This window comes from Bos indicus, chromosome 23, assembly GCF_029378745.1.
Source record: "Bos indicus isolate NIAB-ARS_2022 breed Sahiwal x Tharparkar chromosome 23, NIAB-ARS_B.indTharparkar_mat_pri_1.0, whole genome shotgun sequence".
Lineage (NCBI taxonomy): Eukaryota > Metazoa > Chordata > Mammalia > Artiodactyla > Bovidae > Bos > Bos indicus.
In genome coordinates, this window is record NC_091782.1 from 23,451,501 (window position 1) to 23,473,417 (window position 21,917).

The 21,917-nt window shown below is 37.1% G+C and overlaps 1 protein-coding gene across 2 annotated transcripts; it reads left to right on the forward strand.

Moving 5' to 3' along the window:
• The first annotated feature begins 59 nt into the window (after nt 1–59).
• Nucleotides 60–19,989, forward strand: CENPQ (centromere protein Q). 2 transcript variants are annotated; one of them, XM_019986332.2, is made up of 9 exons: nt 60–161; nt 4,779–4,918; nt 5,721–5,775; nt 7,111–7,237; nt 10,575–10,643; nt 12,388–12,517; nt 15,396–15,515; nt 15,679–15,753; nt 16,848–19,989. In XM_019986332.2, exons 2-9 carry the CDS (start codon nt 4,817–4,819, stop codon nt 16,977–16,979), a joined length of 810 nt encoding a protein of 269 aa, XP_019841891.2. In that variant the 5' UTR covers nt 60–161; nt 4,779–4,816; the 3' UTR covers nt 16,980–19,989. The 2 variants fall into 2 exon arrangements, with proteins under 2 accessions (XP_019841891.2, XP_070634182.1); XM_070778081.1 differs by lacking the exon at nt 5,721–5,775 and having other exon boundaries at nt 7,146–7,237.
• The last annotated feature ends 1,928 nt before the right edge of the window (nt 19,990–21,917 follow it).

A 21,917-nucleotide genomic window follows, 5' to 3' on the forward strand; every position in this document is an offset into this window, starting at 1 on the left:
GCGCGCTCCTGATGACGTTGGGGGCGTGGACAGATGCCCGCCGCTCCCCCCAGGCGTTTCCGGTTTCTATGTGCTCACTTCCGGGCTTCCGCAGGTTTGGATGGTTTGGGCGCGAAATTCTCTGAGCACAGCTCCTGAAAGGATTCAAGGATCAGTTTTTGGTGAGTAGTCAAAGCGCTTCGCTCGCCGGTGGCTCCAGTTTGGGAGATAAGTTTTGCGGCCAACACGTTTGTGGCAAACTTGGCGGGTTGTGTTTGAGGAGTTTCAGGTGTTTCAAAAGGAGAGGGGGAGACCCGAACAGGTTTGCCTTTCGCAGCCAGGGATAAACAAAGTACTGTTTGATTCGCAAACAGGGAATGAAGCCACCCATGTTTCCACCCTCCCTTCCCCGAATCATCCTCATCTTCGTCCTGCTTCCTTACTCTTGCCCGCAGTCAGTCTTGGAGCGAAGTGCAGCGTTAGTGATGAGTGCCTTTGCGCCTTAAGGAAACTGCGGTTGGCAGCGTCGCTACCCCGAGGCATCAGTTGCAAAAAGTAAACACTGCGTATTTGCAAGTTTTGGCAGATGTCGTGTTCACCTATTGTACCTTAGAGAATTAGGTTGGTGGTTTCCACGAGTTTCAGCAAGCTGACAAAGAAAAACAAGACAACCTAGAATGCTTCCCTGTTTCCTACAGGGTAAAGAATACATTCTTTACTGCAGTACGTAGTCTGGCCGCAAACTACAGTTCGAGTCTTTCTTCTGCCCGTTGCCTCTGCACATGTCAAAGCCTCTCTGAATTTTCCCTGAACAGACTGACTTCTTTTGACCTGCCAATGGGCCTTTTTTCCTCTCAGCTACTTTACTTCCCTTTCTTCTGGCTAAATATTTCAAAGTGTAATTCATATACTATTTTTTTTCTCTGAGTACTGTATATCCCCCCATGCACACACCAGTTTGAGATATGCACTCGTCTAACATTTATTGCACTGTGTATAATTGACTATACACGGAAACTGTTTTCATATCTGTCTCTGCCTACTACCACTTGTGGTTGTTATTAGGTCACTAAGTCGTGACCATCCAATTCTTTGATGCCCCGTGGACTGCAGCACACCAGGCTCCCCTGTCCTTCACTGTCTCCTGGAGTTTGCTCAAATTTGTGTCTGTTGAGTCAGTGATGCTATCCAGCCGTCTCATCCTCTGCCTCCCCCTTCTTCTTTTGCCTTCAGTCTTGCCCAGCATCAGGGTCTTTTCCAGTGAATCAGCTCTTGACATCAGTTGGCCAAAGTACTGGAGCTTTAGCTTCAGCATCAGTCCTTCCAATGAATATTGGGGTTGATTTTCTTTAGCATTGACTGGTTTGACCTCCTTGCAGTTCAAGGGACTCTCAAAAGTCTTCTCCAACACCACAGTTCAAAAGCATCAATTCTAAAGAGCTCAACCTTTTTTATGGTCCAACTCTCACATCCATATGTGACTACCAGAAAAACCATAGCTTGACTGTATGGACCTTTGTCAGCAAAGTGATGTCTCTGCTTTTTAATAGGCTGTTTATCATAGCTTTTCTTCCAAGGAGCAAGCATCTTTTAATGTCGTGGCTGGAGACATCATCCTCAGTGATTTTGAAGCCCAAAAAAATAAAATCTGTCACTGCTTCCATTTTTTTCCCTCTGTTTGCCATAAAGTGATGGGACTGGAAGCCATGATCTTAGTTTTTTGTATGTTGAGTTTCAAACCAACTTTTTCACTCTCCTCTTTTATCCTCATCAGGAACCTCTTTAGTTTCTTTGCTATATGGCTTATTGCTTCAAGTATGTATCAATGAAAATAGAGCTTTCCAGATGGTCTGTGGTAAATGACCAATTTTTTTGTTATTGTTGCTTTAATTTTTAATCCGTCACCACAACTGCTACTTTTGTAAAATACAATAAAAAAAAATTACTAGTCAAATCCATGAAACATACAAGGAAGAACCCCAGTGTAAGCCATAAATTTGGGGTGATATGTATCATTGTTGGTTCATGGATTGTAGTAAATGCACCGCTCTGGTAAGGGATTAGATAGTAGGGAAGGTGGGGTGGATATATTCAAATTTTATATTCAAATTCTGCTTAGTTTCTCTAAAACTTATCTTAAAAAGTCTCTCTTTAAATGAATTACCAGAAAAATTAAACTTTAAAAAAATAAAGCCAGTTATTTTTTGACCAGACCGAACATTCTTAAAATTGTTGTCAAGTTGCTATAAAAGTTTCTAAATAAACATTTTTAATTTCTGTACTTAAAAGGACTGTAGCACTGAATTACATGTTATTGAATAAAGAATATCAAGAAAAATGATTAACAAAACCAAACTATAAATAAGTGCCAAATGAGAGAGACCATAAGAGCCTACAGACTTTTAGAGAGCAATGAGGGAAAGTGGTTAGGAAGGTTTTCAGAAGCAGATGGCCCACAGTCTGAGAGGAGGGTGGGCACAGACAAGAGAGTGGAGCTCAGGTAGAACTAGTGCATTATTCACAGTGTGTTCAGAAAATCAAGTCTAGCTGGAGAGGGAGATTCATTTGAGGAGTCGTGGGAGAGAAGTATGGAAAGCTTGGCAAGGCTAGGTTGTTGAGGACTGCAAATGTCATGGTAAAGAGTTTGGGTATTATGAGGTGGGTATTATTTAAGGGTTTTTATTTTTTTTAAAAAGAAATCACTTATTTTCTTACTGAATTTAGAATTGGAAACAGCTAGTAGGGTTGATTTTTTACTTTTCCATGCAGTATCAGCTGCAGCCTGTTGGCTCAGGTACATGCACGAGGCTGGCAAGTTGATGCTAGCTATTGGTTGGAAATTTAGCTGGGGCTTTTGGCTAGGTCCTCAGTTCCTCTCTATGTTGACTTTCCTCATAGAGTGTTAGCTGGGTTTCAAGAGCAAATATTCCAAGCAAGGGGTAGTGGCAGCTACTAATCTGTTCATGTTTGGCCGGGAAACTGGTACAGCATCATTTCCACCATATTCTACCACTTAAACTACTGCAGGGTCTATGAGATTTAAGACAAGGAGACATAGACTACACCTCTCAATAACAGGAGTGAGAAGGAATTTGTACCATTTTTAGTCTCCTGAATGGAATGGAATGAGGAGTAAATCTTTGCCCTCAATGGTTCCTTCACCTGGATGCTTTTCTCTAGTGAACAGCCTGAACTCCTGTACATGGCAGCCCTTCCAGGAGAGGTCCTGGAGCAAATATAGATTGGTTTCCAAGTAGGGGAAGTAAAGGGCATGAGTGTTCAGTTAAGAGAATTAGACATTTCAAGAATGAAGCAGAGGAGACTGGTATAGTATAAGGTACCACATTGTTCAAGAGCAGAGTAAAGTGTATTTTAGCTTCCACTGTGTTTTGTGAATGTGAGAGTTGGACCATAAAGAAGGCTGAGCACTGAAGTGTTGATGCTTTTGAACTGTGGTGTTGTAGAAGACTCTTGAGAGTCCCTTGGACTGCAGGGAGATCAAACCAGTCAATCCTAAAGGAAATCAATCCTGAATATTCATTGGAGAGACTGATGCTGAGTCTGAAGCTCTGATACTTTGATCACTTGATGCAAAGAGCTGACTCATTGTATAAGACCTGATACTGGGAAAGATTGAAGGTAGAAGGAGAAGGGCACAGCAGAGGACTAGATGCTTGGATGGCATCACCAACTCAATGGACATGAGTTTCAGCAAGCTCCGGGAGATGGTGAAGGACAGGGAAGCCTGGCGTTCTGCAGTCCATGGGGTCGCAAAGAGTCAGACACGACTGAGCAACTGAAGAACTGTATTTTGTAACTGATTTGATATGTAGTCCCTAAGTATAGTTCATGATCTTTCAGTTGATTCTTTCCCACCATTTTGAGGGTGGGGGGAAAGCTTGAACTTTTCCTTTTAAAATTTGAGGGAATAGATTTATTCAGAGTACCTTCTTTGTCTGTCTCTAAATCTGCATATATAACTGTGTTAATGTAATTAACTTTGAATTTTTAGAAAAGAAATTGTGACTGATTTATTTATATATCTAATTGTGTGTGTGTGTGTGTGTAATGTACATACCGCACATATTTGGGGGGGGGATGTGTGTGCATGTCCACATACTGTACCTAACTCTAAACTGTCTACTCCTTATGGTCTAATGCAGAAATGAGTATTTTATTCTTCTGTTTCTTTTAGCAGAGATGAGTTTGGTGTGAAGAATCTTTGTTATAATTCTTGCAACCTAGCAAGAATTATAGCCTAAATCCTTAAGAGGGAATTTACCACATGAATTTCTACAGTGTAGACTCATGGTATAATCCTACAAGTTACCTCCTCCCATCTTTGGCAAAAATCTGTCTGTGTGTGTGCTGAGTCACGTAGAATGATGAATCCGTTAAGCCTAAAGTAAGACCTAAATGTTACTCTGAGTTGACATAATCTGTGACCAGAAAAAAACAATTCAGCACTTTATATTTCCCTTTTCTTGGATTTCAGCATGGAGATAACATTATTGTATGGGGGAGTATAAAGAAATGTGAAAGTGGTTTTATATGACTTTTTAAGGCCATACAAATGGCAGAAATTTTTTAATGAAATTGAATTAGACATCTTTAATGAGAACCAGCATTATTTATTTTAAAATATGTTTAAATGCTTTAAAAACACACAATACTATCCCAAAACTTTCATTCTGATTTTTTAAAGGCAAACTTGGAACATTTATAGGTAGTCCTTTTAACAAAATATTTGTAATAAAACAAGTCTTAAGCATTTTTCTGTGTCCTTTTCATCTTTACAGATTTGAAAAACTGTTACATTTGTTCTGTTTAAATCAAGATGTCTAGCAAAGCAAATAATTCCAAGAAAAAGTCTCAACAGTTAAAAAGAAATCCAAAAAGAAAAACTGATGATGAAGAAGCAGAATTACCAGGGAAAAAGGTAATCATTCAGGACTTATTCAAAGAGTTTATCATTCAGGACTCTGGTAAAAATATCATCTGTTCTGTATAAAGGAGAATGTGAAGACTAAAGGTCAGCTTTACTACAAATTATATATATACTATATATATTATACTACAAATTCCATATATATGGTTATGTGGGAGCTGCTGCAACATGATTTATAAAAACTTGCAGATAAAGATTTTTTACTTCTTTTCTAAAATATTAATCAGAAAATTCTTTGGGGAAGATGCTATGGGACATCGCTAAGGTGTTCAAATGGGAATACTGGTAATAAAGTGTAATAAAGTGAATATGGCATTCATATATTAAAAGACAAGAGAATCTGTCAGTAGGTGGAAGAGATTTTTATTAACATAGAGAAAAATTAGTCAGAGAGGAATTAGCTTCTTCCTGCCATAATTTTGTCCCTCTCTTATAAAAGAAATAATCAGCATTTTTTTCTCTGTATTAGGTAATGCCTATATTTTTCTGTTTTGCAGGAAACGTATTTAACACTATTTCCCAGGCAAAATAAGTAATGATTTCTTTAAAACATTCTTTAGCACCATATGAAATTCTGTTATACATTATCACCATTGTTCAGAAGTTGCTTTAGTATATCCTCCACTTGTGATAAATGCACACCTTTTGCTGTAGAAATAGCAATATACTTTTTTTCATCTTTCCAGAAGGTGTATGAATTCCCTCCAACATGCATGACAAATCTATTGCAAAAGCAGTATCTTTTTATCTAGTGCTTAATTGTGCGTGCATGTTTGTGTGTTTTTCTCTCTAGGTTAGAAACACAGTGAAAAAAAATAAAAATCATCCAAAACATCTCTCTTCTGAAGGTATTTCTTTTCTATGTTTTGTTTCACCATATCTTTCTCAAGCTATACCTATTTATGAAAAAGTTCTCAGCATCTTGCTTATGAATTCTGCATAAGCGAAACATAGTAATAAATGGTAGCATTCTCATTTTTGCAAGAATACGTAGTGCTGGTTAGTCAGATACCTAGGTCAGCTAAAATTTTACTTGCCACCACTAGCAAAATACTGTGTGGGTTTCTAAATTGAAAGGAACTAGAGAAATTCAAAGTATACAACAGTCTGACTTACTCTGATTTGTGATATAGAGACACACCTACTGATTTCTCTTTGAGACAAATACCCTGTTCTGCTACCACTGTTTAGATTAGATTGGAGCTAAGTTTGTCTAGAGTAAATTAGTTTGGAGTGAACATCTTTACTTAAATATCACTTCATCATGGAAGAATTTTCTACCTCCTCACCCAGGAACAGGTTAGGTCCTCTGGTTTTGTACTTACATAATGAACAGTGTTTTTTCTTTTGTAATGCTTTGCATACCTGTAACTGTAATTATTTAATCTCCCTTCTCTCCAAAGTGAATTTTCATGTAAGCCAATAGTGTATCTCTTTTGTTTATTTATTACAAGCAGAACAATGTCAGTAACCTACCAGACACTCAGTATCTGTTCTTGGTTTAGTTAATTTCCTTTGTTCCAGTTGCCATCCAACATATGACAAAAAGCGTTTTCCTAGTCTTCTCAATAAGTCCTTTGCTGCTACTGCTGCTAAGTCACTTTAGTCGTGTCTGACTCTGTGCGACCCATAGACAGCAGCCCACCAGGCTTCCCCGTCCCTGGGATTCTCCAGGCAAGAACACTGGAGTGGGTTGCCATTTCCTTCTCCAATGCATGAAAGGGAAAAGTGAAAGTGAAGTCACTCAGTTGTGTCCGACTCTATGCGACCCCATGGACTGCCGCCTACCAGGCTCCTCCATCCATGGGATTCTCCAGGCAAGAGTACTGGAGTGGGGTGCCATTGCCTTCTCCGAATAAGTCCTTTAATTCAGGTCATTTCTGAGAACCAGACTTTTATGCTGAATCCTAATAATTGCAGCTTGGTTCTTCATTTAAAATTGTCTTGGCATTTCTGTCTGCAGTATCAGCTAATAGTATTTAAGTTAACACAATAACAACATATTCAACACCTGGCATTTTATGACTATGCAGTAAAAAAAGAAATTAAACAGCTAATACAGCTTTATAGTATTGTGGTTCTCACAATTCCATTGGCTCTTTTTAGATAAACTTGTCCTTGAATAACTTTATAAATAAAAATATACACATTTCTAGATTAACCACAGTCTCTTCTTTGACCAGTGACAAGACAAACAAAGCATACTACTCTAAAACAGGTAAAGATAGCATCCAACAAGAGACAAACCTGGCAGCCTCTTTCGAAGAGTAGCAGAGAGCATTTGCAAACTATGATGGAATCTGTAGTAATGTGAGTATGAAATATTTTCCATTTCACTGTTTTCATTTCTACTTATGTTTCCTACAAACAGTATCCTTTTAAATATTGTTGTCTACTTTATGGTGATACGGTGTTTTTCTCTTTCGCGAGAAGGTTTTTTTAATGTCTTTTGATGGCCTTAGCCTTCAGTTAAAAAAAGCCTTTATTAATGTCAGAAACTTGGAATTTTATCGCTGAAATAAAAATGAAATCTACATGGCCTAATCTGCTGTCTGTAAACTTAAAACTTTTTTCTGTCAAAAGGGATACTTCAGGAAGAAGTTTGCTCAAATTGAACTTTATATGGAAGCAGTGCTAGCAGGAATACAGAGATAAGACTCGGGCATCAAGGCACTGAAATCCATGAGAAGAGGCATATAAATTAGTTACAATGATATAATGTGATAAAAAGAACTTAGATTATTCAATTCAGTTCAGTTGCTCAGTCGTGTATGACTCTTTGCAACCCCATGAACTGTAGCACACCAGGCCTCCCTGTCCATCACCAGCTCCCAGAGTTCACCCAAACCCATGTCCATCGAGTTGGTGATGCCATCCAGCCATCTCATTTTCTGTCATCCCCTTCTCCTCCTGCCCTCAATCCTTCCCAGCATCACGGTTTTTTCAAATGAGTCAGCTCTTCATATCAGGTGGTCAAAGTATTGGAGTTTCAGCTTCAACATCAGCCCTTCCAATGAACACCCAGGACTGATCTCCTTTAGGATGGACTAGTTGGATCTCCTTGCAGTCCAAGGGACTCTCAAGAGTCTTCTCCAACACCACAGTTCAAAAGCATCGATTCTTCGGCGCTTAGCTTTCTTTATAGTCCAATTCTCACATCCATACACGATCACTGGAAAAACCGTAGCCTTGACTAGATGGACCTTTGTAGGCAAAGCAATGTCTCTACTTTTCAATATGCTATCTAGGTTGGTCATAACTTTCCTTCCAAGGAGTAAGCATCCTTTAATTTCATGGCTGCAGTCACCATCTGCAGTGATTTTGAAGCCCAGAAAAATAAAGTCAGCCACTTTTTCCACTGTCTCCCAACTATTTGCCATGAAGTGATGGGACTGGATGCCATGATCTTAGTTTTCTGAATGTTGAGCTTTGAGCCAACTTTTTCACTCTCCTCTTTCATTTTCCTCAAGAGGCTCTTTAGTTCTTTTTCACTTTTTGCCATAAGGGTGGTGTTATCTGCATATCTTAGGTTATTGATATTTCTCCTGGCAACCTTAATTATAGCTTGTGCTTCCTCCAGCCCAGTGTTTCTGATGATTTACTCTACATATAAGTTAAATAAGCAGGGTGACAATATACAGCCTTGATGTACTCCTTTTCCTATTTGGAACCAGTCTGTTGTTCCATGTCCAGTTGTAACTGTTGCTTCCTGACCTGCATACAGATTTCTCAAGAGGCAGATCAGGTGGTCTGGTATTCCCATCTGTTTCAGAAGTTTCCACAGTTTATTGTGATCGACACAGTCAAAGGCTTTGGCATAGTCAATAAAGCAGAAATAGATGTTTTTCTGGAACTCTCTTGCTTTTTCCATGATCCAGGGGATGTTGGCAATTTGATCTCTGGTTCCTTGGCCTTGTCTAAAAACAGCTTGAACATCTGAAGTTCACGGTTCACATATTGCTGAAGCCTAGCTTGGAGAATTTGAAGCATTACTTTAATAGCATGTGAGATGAGTGCAAGTGTGAGGTAGTTTGAGCATTCTTTGGCATTGCCTTTCTTTGGGATTAGAATGAAAACTGACCTTTTTCAGTCCTGTGGCCACTGCTGAGTTTTCCAAATTTGCTGGCATATTGAGTGCAGCACTTTCACAGCATCATCTTTCAGGATTTGAAATAGCTCAACTGGAATTCCATCACCTCCACTAGCTTTGTTTGTAATGATGCTTCCTAAGGCCCACTTGACTTCTCATTCCAGGATGTCTGGCTCCGGGTGAGTGATCACACCATCGTGATTATCTTGGTTGTGAAGATCTTTTTTGTATAGTTCTTCTGTGTATTCTTGATACCTCTTCTTAATATCTTCTGCTTCTGTTAGGTCCATACCATTTCTGTCTTTATCGAGCCCATCTTTGCATGAAATGTTCCCTTGGTATCTCTAATTTTGTTGAAGAGATCTCTAGTCTTTCCCATTCTATTATTTTCCTCTATTTCTTTGCTTTGATCACTTGAGGAAAGCTTTCTTATCTCTCCTTGCTATTCTTTGGAACTCTGCATTCAAATGGGTATATCTTTCCTTTTCTCCTTTGCTTTTCACTTCCCTTCTTTTCACAGCTATTCGTAGGCCTCCTGAGACAGCCATTTTGCTTTTTTGCATTTCTTTTTCTTGAGGATGGTCTTGATCACTGTCTCCTGTACAATGTCACAAACCTCTGTCCATAGTTCATCAGGCACTCTATCAGATCTAGTCCCTTAAATCTATTTCTCACTTCTACTATATAATCATAAGAGATTTGATTTAGACCATACCTGAATGGTCTAGTGGTTTTCCCTACTTTCTTCAATTTAACTCTGAATTTGGCAATAATGAATTCATGATCCAAGCCACGGTCAGCTCCCGGTCTTGTTTTTGCTGACTATATAGAGCTTCTCCATCTTTGGCTACAAAGAATGTAATCAATCTGATTTCGGTGTTGCCCATCTGGTAATGTCTATGTGTAGTGTCTTCTCTTGTGTTGTTGGAAGAGGGTGTTTGTTATGACCAGTGCATTCTCCTGGCAAAACTCTATTAGCCTTTGCCCTGCTTCATTCTGTACTCCCAGGCCAGATATGCCTATTACTCCAGGTGTATCTTGACTTCCTACTTTTGCATTCCAGTCCCCTATAATGAAAAGGACGTTTTTTGGGGGATGTTAGGTCTAGAAGGTCTTGTAGGTCTTCATAGAACCGTTCAGCTTCAGCTTCTTCAGCGTTACCGGTCGGGGCATAGACTTGGATTACCATGATATTGAATGGTTTGCTTGGAAACGAAGAGATCATTTTGTCATTTTTGAGATTGCATCCAAGTACTACATTTCGGACTCTTTTGTTGACTATGATGGCTACTCCATTTCTTCTAAGGGATTCCTGCTCACGGTAGTAGATATAATGGTCATGAGTTAAATTCACCCGTTCCAGTCCATCTTAGTTCACTTAGATTATTCCTCTGCTTTAAATGCCCTTGACATAAAATAAAGTGATTGCTTCTGCCTGGTTAGTAAGAAGGGGCACTTGAAAGAAATTAGAAAAAGTAAACAGATTATATTAGTAATTTTCAAACTAATATTTATTCAATCCCAATATTTATTCAATCCCTATTTTTTCTTTTCTAGATCAATTCTGAGTAACAGTATTAGAGAAAATAAACAAATTCAATATCATCTGAATTTCCTAAAGAAAAGGTAATATAGTCACACAATTAAAAAAAACAGTTGAAACATAATTGGTTAAAATCCAGTCTGTTCTTGTGTTACCAAAACAGATATTTATGGAATATAAAAGTTTTTTATTTGGGGTTTTCATTCTTTTGTTGTTGTCATTTTAAGAAGATGAATGGTTTGGGAATATGTATTCTACCCTAAGCTGCTGCTGCATGGAATTCTGGAGTGGGTTGCCATTTCCTTCTCCAGAGATCTTCCCAACCTAGCATCTTCCAAGTTAGTGTTTACCACAGGAACTCTTTATTTTGTAATTAGTCTCGTCTCTGCTTCTGTCTGCATGTTGTCTTCATTCTTTTAGACAAGTTGTCCTCAGTAGATTAGAACTGTATATATAGATATCTTCCTGTTTAGAAAGAGGCAAAAGAAAGCTCTTAGCCTCTTAGCTTCAGTTAGAATATTCTGGGTGATGGATTCTGATTGGCTTGGGTGATTTGCTTCTTGTACTGATTTTGTGACAAGAGCTGTTATGATTGATATAGATTGAATCATATATGCTTTTCCTTGTCATGAAACAATAGAGTTGCTAGTCAATAAAAATTAGCCACTACACTTTCTAAAGGAACATATTTTGGGGAATTCTGACTTATAGATATACAATGTTGTAAATGGTGCTTAGATGTTGTTGACATAGTATTATGATAGGTATATTGTAACATGATAAACACTGGTTATATTTTTAGTTTAATAAGATTTTGTAGAATAACCTACAAATTTAGAACATTTGGAATGGTAAATGACCTTTATGCAAAACAGGTTTGATAAAGTTTTAGAAAAAAACTGTTTATAAAGGGAATCTTTATTTTACTTAAACCAAACATTCAGACAGGTTTTGTTCTTATGGGCTAATGATGATTTGGGGAATAGCTGAAGTTTATCCTGACAGTTTAGTGAAAAGTATGATTGATAGAGTTTAAACAACCTACTTTTTTCTTTATAAAAATTAATATTTTGAGTAAGATACCTGGAAGACAAATCTTGGGTTCCACTATTCTTCTAATTGCCTGCAAATCTCAAGTAGTAGGATTTTTTTTAGGATCCAGATACACTGTTACTAGACAGAAGGAACCAAATTTAGATTTTGCTTCTTGATTTCTTCCTCATGGAACTCAAGAATCAAACCTGGGAAAGCTGTATTGCTGTCTGCTGGAAGTGAGGTTAGTCATAAGATTTGAAGGGGATTTTTTTTTAGTTAGGAAAAAATCACTAGAGTAACTAATACAGGCATTCTCTTTTATTGGTCACATTCTGTGAAACAACTGAGATTTAAAGTTCAGAGTCATAGTTAAGACTAACAGAATAATGTTTCATCTCTTACCAGAAATTCACATTAAATGATAGACTTATGTACTGTAATAGTCCAGGAAACATATTCAGAAGATACAAGGAAATTTTTAGTATATTTTAAACTGTGTATAAATAATCAATTGTTAAATGTGTAAAATAGAAACTTTTCCTTTTATAAAGCAACCTAGGTACCCCATGATTTGTGGTAAATGTTAATCAATCAAAAGACTTAATGAGGATTTGTCAGGGCTTTTGGTGGGGTGGGGGGGGGCTTACTGCTAAGATTAGCTGCTGTTAATAAAAGAATATTTCAGCCTTTAGAAATATGAGGGAAAGAAAAAGGGGACTACAGTATTTTAAATCAGAAACAATACTAATGGTACTCAAAAATAAGCAGTTATGTTTTTATTCTGTCCCAAAGATTGCTGCAACTGTGTGAAACCCTGAAAGTCCCTCCCAAAAAGCTGCAAGATTTATCTCGTGTGTCAAGTCTACTGAAAATGGAAAGGGCACAGCACAGAGCTAATGAGGAAGGTCTGGCATCATTGCAGGTATGAAGTTTGAAAAGGGAATTCATTATTAGGGGAAAGGGGAAGAGATTTAATTTAAAGTTTTAAAAATTATGTAATTCTTCTAGTAACTAGTACTACATCTTGGACAAGGTTTTTTATTAACTTTTTTTTTTTTTAATCAAAGCAAAACCTTTCAATTTTGGTCCTCTAAAGTTAAGACTATGTCTAATATATTTGTAATTAAGTAGCAGCCTTATTTTTTTTATCAGACTTTAAATATAGTGAACTGTCTTATTTTTGATTAGCAAGTTATAGGAATTCATCACTAAATGCTATAGAATTTCAAAACATGAGTTTTTCTGTCCTTCAGTGCTATTTATTGACAAGAAGAACACAATCATCATCATTATTTTTATAATCATTATAGATAACATGTAAGAAGAGCCTTCTGTGTTCTTCTAGTCACTGTTCTAAGCACTTTTCAGTTATAGCCATTAATGACTTAAAGAGGCTTGCACTATATTTCATGTTTTATAAATGTGAAAAAGAGAAATATTGGCACTTTTAGCTGAACCTTAGACAAACTGCTCACAGCTGTGATGCAGTCCTATTAGTCCAACTTTAGGGCATGTGATTTTTTATCTTTATCCTGTGGAAGGTAGTGAGAGATAATATTTGCTGTTAGGATAAACAACAGGCTTTTAATTAGTGGATACTTTAGCAATTAAGAAAAGCAATCTTAAGGGGCTTATTAAATAATTACTAAAACTAAAACAGATTGGACCATATATCCCTTTGCTGTTTTGAAGTAGATTGTAGATCTGGTCTTTGTCAGCAGTTCAACTTTGTAAAGTAATAAGTCTGTTAATCTGTTACAAGGTGGTGGTAGTTTAAACAGGGGTTGCATCCCCAATGAGTCAGCATTCACAAATAGGTCATTCCAGCTTTTCCATGTGATTGAGAATAAAAATGGAAGGGTTTATTTTTAAGCAGCAGATCTACTTGTAGATCTATAAATTACAGATTTATAAATTTGTAATTTATATACTGTAAATATATTGTAAACTTAATATATTTTGTAAATTTATATATACTGTAAATTTACGTTGTTGTTGTTCAGTCGCCAAGTCATGTCTGACTCTTAGAGACCTCATGGACTGTAGCACGCCAGGCTTCCCTGTCCCTCACCATCTCCCGGAATTTGCCCGGTGATACCATCAACCATCTCATTCCTCTCCTTCTGCCTTCAGTCTTTCCCAGCACCACAGTCTTTTCCAGTGAGTCAGCTGTTTGCGTCAGACAGCCAAATACTGGAGCTTCAGTTTCAGCATCAGTCCTTCCAAAGAGTATTCAGGGTTGATTTCGTTTGATCTCCTTGCTTTCCAAGGGACTTTCAAGAGTCTTCTCCAACACCACAGTTCAAAAGCTCTGCCTTCTTTATTGCCCACTTTCACATCCATACATGACTACTGTAAATTTATAGAGTGGTATTTTTTAGTGGTTTTCTCACTTTCTTCATAGTGTGAGATTATATTTAACTTTCATTACAGTGTTACTTTGCAAGAGTATATTTCAGTACTGTCACTAGCTCCCCCACTTAATGAACAGTTGGGCAGCATAATATGGCTTTTTTTTTTTTAATTTCAGCTTTGTTTGAGATATAAGTAGCAAAATGGTAAGATATCTAAAGTGTACATCATGGTGATTTAATATATATATACATTGTGAAAGGATTTCCCCCATCTTATTAATTAATGCATCTGTCACCTCACTGTTTTGTTTTTTTTGGTAAGGACATTTAAGTTCTACTTTCAGTTATATAATACAGATTTCAGTTATATAATACATTGTTCTCCATGTTTTGTGTCAGATCCTGTGACCTTGTTTGGCCTAGTAAATTGAGCTCACAGACCTAGGGTTTTGGGTACTCAGGAATCAGCACCTTTCTGAAGGGTCAGATGATAAACATCTTGCTCTGTATAAGTCACATTGGTTTTCATTGCACGATCTTTTTTGTTTTTTTTTAACATCTTTTAGAAATGTAAAAATCATTCATAGCTCTTGAACCAATCAAAAACAGCCCATGAGCAGTTGCAGACCTCTGCAGGTACCCTTTCTAATGGTTTCTAGAAGCCATAATATATTTGTTAAGGAAGATTACTATAATTGACAGTAACAGCTCTGCTTTCAGTATTTGGAAAATGATGTTAAATGTAAATACCAACCATATTGCTCATCAGGATTTCAGAGTTATTACTTCATTACTTTCGTGTGGCTTCTGTGTGGCTTCTTTACTTGTTCCCTGATCCCCAGAGGCTGCCCTGTCCTTTGCTGTTGCTAGGACTAGATTTGAAAGCAATGCAGTATTTAATACCATTTAGAAACCCAGAAGCTGGCTAACTCCATATGTGGCCTGCAGTCAGTACACCCCTGGTATTCCCGTATTTATTTCATTCACTTATTTTCTCTTTTGCTTTCCTCAGTACGTTTTATGTTCTTTCTATGTGAGAAACTGCCACTCATTTTCTGTTATTATCTTTGCCCTAATGTTCAGCACTTCTTCTTTTGGCAAATGAAAATAGCACTCAGATGTTCCTAAATTAGAGTTTCTCTGCTATTACATACTGCTTAAGGAATGCTGCTATACCTGCTGCTGTGAATCCTTGGGTTCTGCTAAATTCACATAGGTCTTCCAGGATCTCTGATACCAGCAGCTTTAGTAAGTTTTTGAGGAAAGGTTCATGTACATCTTTGTTCCATTGGTAAATCAATCTCTAGGGAGACTTTTTTGAAAGAAAAATGAAAATTACCAGTTTCTTCCAGAAGTGTTTCAATATGTAAGATGTTTTTAAAAATGTTTGGGTTTCACTTAATAGTATATTTAATTTAAAAGATTAGCTTTCTCTTTCTGATGCAGGAAGAAATAGATAAAATGGTAGCGACCATAGAATCAATGACTGGGGATATTCACAGCCTAAAGAACAAAGTTCATGTTCTGACAAGTGAGGTAGAAGAAGAAGAAAAGAAGATAAAACAGGTAATTGTTCCAAAAAAAATAAAAACAGTTATTACTAGAATATGGATATAATTTTTCATTATTAGATTTTACCCAGACAGCTTTTGAGTGTAATAAGAGAAATCAACTTTTTGAAACAGTCTAGCTTTACAAAATAATCTATAGCTTTATTTTTCTACTTTAGATGTTTCAAATAGATAATGGGGTACTCTCTCTTCCTGAACTTTCTCAAAAGAGTCTCAGAGCACCCATCCTTCAGGTAAGTACTTACAGTTTACCATATTAATTGCATCACCAGTTATAAATTTCATATATGTAAAAACATTATATGCTACTTCTTTTAAACAAATGAAATCTATGATATACACTGTAAGGGAAAATTATGTTTCTCATATGATGGTATAGTTTGAACATCTCATGCTTGTCAGTTGCTGTATAACATCCCATTATATAGATGTGCCATAATATAATTTGTGGAGATTTTGGAAATAAATAATTTTTCTAGTACAGGTAATGCTATGTACACCTTTGTATATGCATTATTACACGTTTGTATAGTCAATGGCTGTAGGGTAGATTTCTGGAAGTAAATTCTGACAGTTGCTTTGTTTATGCTTCTAATAATTGCATGTAACCTTTCCTAAAATAGTATACTATGTCCTATTTGTAGTAGGCCGCACACTGATAACTTATCTTTTTTCAAAGGACCCCAATAGATACTGTAGTGTCATTGTTTACCCTAGTAGAAAGTCTGTATGTTTTCTCAAAAAGTAACAAAAATTTTCCTATCTAAAATCTACGTAGGGTGAGAGGAATGGGAATGGGCAGAGAGGAAACAGAATAATATAGATTTAAAAGAAGAATGGCAATTAGTTGATGATTGCAGTTGAGTGACTATATAAGATTATTATTATATCATTCTCTCTAAATAACATATCAATACATATAACATTTTTCATAGTGAAAGGTTAAAAACTAATTACATGGGTAAAGTCAAAAGGTACACACTTCCAGTTACTTATAAATAAGTAATGGGGAGGTAATGTATAAGCTGGTGACTAGAGTTAATACTGTATTGTATATTTGGAAGTTGCTAAGAAAGTAGATCTAAAAGTTCTCATCACAAGGAAAAAAAAATTTGTAACATGTTTGGTGATAGATGTTAACTAGACTTAACTGTGGTGATCATTTGCAGTGTATACAAATATCAAATCATTATGTTGTATGCCTGAATACATGTTCATGTATTCATATTGTATTCATGAATACATATTCATGAATAATGTTCATGTCAGTTACATATCAATAAAAAAAATAAAATTTAAAAAATGAATTATTCTATCATGCCCACAGGGAGAAATTCTGACGCTAATTCCAAATCAAAACAGTCTTCTGAAGGACTTGGAAGTTCTCCATAATTCATCCCAGATGAAGCACATGTTCACCTTCATTGAAGAAGTCTATAAAAGACTGGATGCCTCTTAAAGAGCTGTTTTTGTTTTTGTTTTTTTGTAGATTGTCCCATATTAATTTAATGTTTATGAACTTGTAAAAATATTAATCTATGTGATATTGCAGAGGCTGAGGCTTCTTCAGATACGCACTTTAAAATTAACCTCTATAGATCTACCGTTAGCATCTAATGTAGGCCTTAAAGACTGTTTTTATTAGTTCACCAGTCTAGGAACTCACATTTATGTTACTGTATCTCCAGTTATGTGCCCATAACCATAAAGTGAGAATAGCCACAATCTGATGGTTTTTAATGGTTGGATAGAGCTTGTTTATTGTTTAATGCAAAGCAAGTATGATACTATGATTTAATATATATAAATTGTTTATAGTGCCTAGCACATAAAAACATAAGCATTTGCTATCCTTATTGTTCTTTAGCTGATGACTTGCATTTTCTGTCTGGTCATGTGGAACTCGCAACATCCCCAAATGCCTTTGCTCTTTTACACAACACTCTAGAATTTTTGTGGCATCATTATCACTTGTCAGGTGTGTTTAACTTTAAAGGCAGCATGAAAGTTTTGTTTCTTTGTTTAGGTTAGTGAATAGATGCTGAAAATTTATTTTCTACTCTCATCAGAGCGTAACTTTACTTCACAAAATTGTTAAAAAGAAACCCAAGCTCATTTACTCCCTTAAAATAAATGCCAAAACAAACAACAACAACAAAAAATCCATTCTTTCTAAACCTTTCCTCATGATAATATGCATATACATGTGAAGAAATTATCACTTAAATACATTAAAAATCATTTTTAACCAATCACAGGATATCGTCTGGGTTGCTTTTAAGTATTTGTAGAATAAAATAACTCATTTAATTACCTTTCTGTCTAACCTAGGATGTTTAGTTAGTTAATTTAGAAGGTGCAATAATTCTGGTAATGCCCTCCAGGCTGAGACCACCAGGAAGACAGCTTGGGTTAAACAAGTTGGATTTAGTGCTCCCTGTAGTCATTGGGAACCTTGGACAGCTCAGCAAAAGGGTCAGAAGCGATATCCTCTTAGGAAATAATGGTCAGGAAGGACATTAATAGATTTTAAGGGAAGGAAGGTCTTCGAGAAAGGAAACCTGTAGTGCAGCATTTAAAGAGAACATGGTTGTATATGCTTTGGACGGTCTACTACGTGCTAGGAAAAGCAACCAAAAGAAAAAGATTTTACAAAATGTCTTAAAATTTCAAAAACCTGGGAAATAATCTTGTGTTTCTTAGAATGCTAGGAGAGCCCCAACTCACTGATTTTTGTCATTAGTCGTGATGTTTATAATAGTTTTTGGTGGGATGAAGGAGTTACTAAGTCTACTGTTCTGTCAGAATGTCTGTTTAACCGGTGATTGAAAGTCAACAAGAATTTCAGTTCACCATTGTTGCTAAGGGGTAGTTCTTTATCACACATAAACTGGTCATCAGTCAGTTCAGTTCAGTTCAGTCACTCAGTCGTGTCCGACTCTTTGCGACCCCATGAATCACAGCACTCCAGGCCTCCCTGTCTATCACCAACTCCCAGAATTCACCCAAAATCATGTCCATTGAGTCCGTGATGCCATCGAGCCATCTCATCCTCTGTCATCCCCTTCTCCTTCTGCCCCCAATCCCTCCCAGCATCAGAGTCTTTTCCAGTGAGTCAGCTCTTCGCATGAGATGGCCAAAGTACTGGAGTTTCAGCTTTAGAATCAGTCCTTCCAAAGAACACTCAGGACTGATCTCCTTTAGAATGGACTGGTTGTATCTCTTTGCAGTCCAAGGGACTCTCAAGAGTCTTCTCCATCACCACAGTTCAAAAGCATCAATTCTTCGACGCTCAGCCTTCTTCACAGTCCAACTCTCACATCCATACATGACCACAGGAAAAACCATAGCCTTGACTAGATTACCCTCTTATAGCTTAGAAATGGAGAAGGAAATGGCAACTCACTCCAGTATTCTTGGCTAGAGAATCCTGTGGACAGAGGAACCTGGTGGGCTGCCGTCCATGGTGTCGCACAGGGTCGGACATGACTGAGGCGACTTAGCATGCATGCATGCATTGGAGAAGGAAATGGCCACCCACTCCAGTATTCTTCCCTGGAGAATCCCAGGGACAGAGGAGCATGGTGGGCTGCGATCTATGGGGTCGCACAGGGCCAGACATGACTGAAGCTATTTTGCGTGCATGCATGCATAGCTTAAAAAAGTACATGATCTAATTTTGAGATATCTACAATATCTTCTGGCAGGTAGGCAAAATATACAGTATTTTCTTCAAAGGCTGAATTTTGGTGTGTACTCTTGTGAAGAATTTAAGAGTTAGTAACAGACCCAAGTAAAATTGAAATTCAGCTACACAAGGTCCCAGTAATGCAGATGGTCATCCTCTTGAAATATTATCTGTCTAAATTCTCACATACAAAGGCCATGCCAACTATGATACACGTTCTCTTCAGTGACTGATGAGTACCAATGGCAGAAACTTTAAATTCTAAAAGATAAATATTTTGGAACAAAGGATATATGGTATAAAAATATAGCCTGTGACAAAGATAGCATATCAAATAAAATGTAGAGAAAATATTCAGTAAATGATCTTGAAGAAACTAGCTAACTCCACTGGGGAGAGAGCTGGAGCACGGGTACATACGTACTAAGTCACTTCAGTTGTGTCTGACTGTGCAACATATGGACTGTAGCCCATCAGACTCCTCTGTCAAAGGATTCTTCAGGCAAGAATACCGGAGTGGTTTCCTTGCCCTCCTTCAGGGGATCTTCTCAACCCAGGGATCGAACGCATGTCTCTTTACATCCCCTGCATTGACGGGGGGGTCGGGGATTCTTTACCACTAGCACCACCTGGAAAGCCCAGGGGGTGGAGGGGTGGTGGTGGTAAATATTCCTACTTTATGACAGGATAGATTCAAAGTAAATAAAATTAAATGACAAAAATAGAAACTAAAAAGGATTTATGAATGAATAACTGATGTTAGTGTGTCTAAACCCCTATAGGCATACTCCTCTTATAGTACTTTATTGCATTTTGCAGATACTGCATTTTTTACAAACGTTTGTGGCCATCCTGTATCGAGCAATATTGATGCCATTTTCCGAATACCGTTATTTTTAAATTAAGGTGTCTACATTGTTTTTTAAGATATAATACTGTTGTACAGTTAATAGACTTATAGTATACTGCAAATGGAACTTTTATATTCGCTGTAAAGTAAATTGGTGTGACTTTGTGGTGAAATTTGCTTTATTGTAGTGATCTGGAACTGGGCTTGCAGAATCTATGAGTTATGCCTGTATTATGCACGGAGAAGACAATGGCACCCCACTCCAGTATTCTTGCCTGGAAAATCCCATGGGTGGAGGAGCCTGGTAGGCTGCAGTCCATGGGTTCGCTAAGAGTCAGACACGACTGAGCGACTTCACTTTTACTTTTCACTTTCCTGCATTGGAGAAGGAAATGGCAACCCACTCCAGTACTCTTGCCTGGAGAATCCCAGGGACGGGGGAGCCTGGTGGGCTACTGTCTTTGGGGTCGCACAGAGTCAGACACGACTGAAGTGACTTAGCGGCTTAGCAGCAGCTGTATTATACATATAAACAAAGATAAAACCATAAAGGAAAAAAAATCAGTAGATCACTACATAAGACTGAACTTTTTAAGATAAAATTTTTTTAAAAATAAGCCAAAGGGACAACACAGACTGAAAAATATCTGCAACATATATAAAACATAGTATTTTTAGTCATAAAGCTCTAAAATCCAGTAACAGGTTAAATACCAATAGGAAAATGGGCAATTCTCAAAGGAAATAAGTAGTCAATAAGTATCAATACTTGGAAGATTTTTCAACCTTAAAAATCATGTAAATGCAAATGAAGACAAAACTTTTCAACTATTGGGTTGGAAAAGATTGAAAAAGACTGAAAAGGAAAGTTGCCAAACATATAGGAAAATGGGTACCCAGTATTGCTGCTGAAGGAAGGAGGGCAAATGATGTCATTTGGTGGGGGCCAGGGGGAGTGCAACCTGTACAGATACGTTAACAGAAACACAGTTTACTGTCAGTCATTTAAAGTCATTATTTTATATTAATTCATCCATTCTTACAACTTTCAGTGGGGCATATGTTTAACAAACAGGTTTTGCCTAAATATGAGACACCTGCTCAGTGACCTAAAATTAAAGTATTTGCTTTCTTTTATTTGGTTGGATAGAATATCTTGGCATTGTTTGCTGAAAATAAATGCAGGTGCACCTGTCAAAATTAATACTTGAGTCATTCAAATTGGCGTGGTTTCCAAACAGAAGTCTCCTAAATCCTCTCAGATTTCATTCACTGTCAAGAAATATTCAGCTTTAAGGAAGAAAGAAGGAAAGCAAAAACAGAGAAATTCACAGTTCCCATGTGCACTGTATTCTTTCTAAAGTGACTGATAGATTTTTCTGTCCTAACTAGTTTTCTTCTTAAGAGTTGCTGCCCTTTCTTTCTGAGTAACTTCACTCTGTAGGACAGTCTCTGGGTCCATCCACATCTTTACAAATGACCCAATTTCGTTCCTTTTTGTGGTTGAGTGATATTCCATTGTATATATGTATGACATCTTCTTTACCCATTCTTCTGTTGATGGATGTTCAGATTGCTTCCATGTTCTGGCTATTGTAAATAGTAATGCAGTGAACTTTGGGGTGTGCTCTGTGGTGACCAAAATGGGAAGGAAATGCAGAAGAGAGGGGATATATGTATACATATACCTGATTGATTCAGTTTATCATACAGGAAAAACTAACAGAACATTGCAAAGCAACTATACCCTAATAAAAATTAAAACATCAAAAAGTTGCTGTCCTTGAATATATTTCTTGCCATTCACCACCACACAACCACTTTCATTAAAGTGGCTGCTGCTTGTAGAAACCATATCC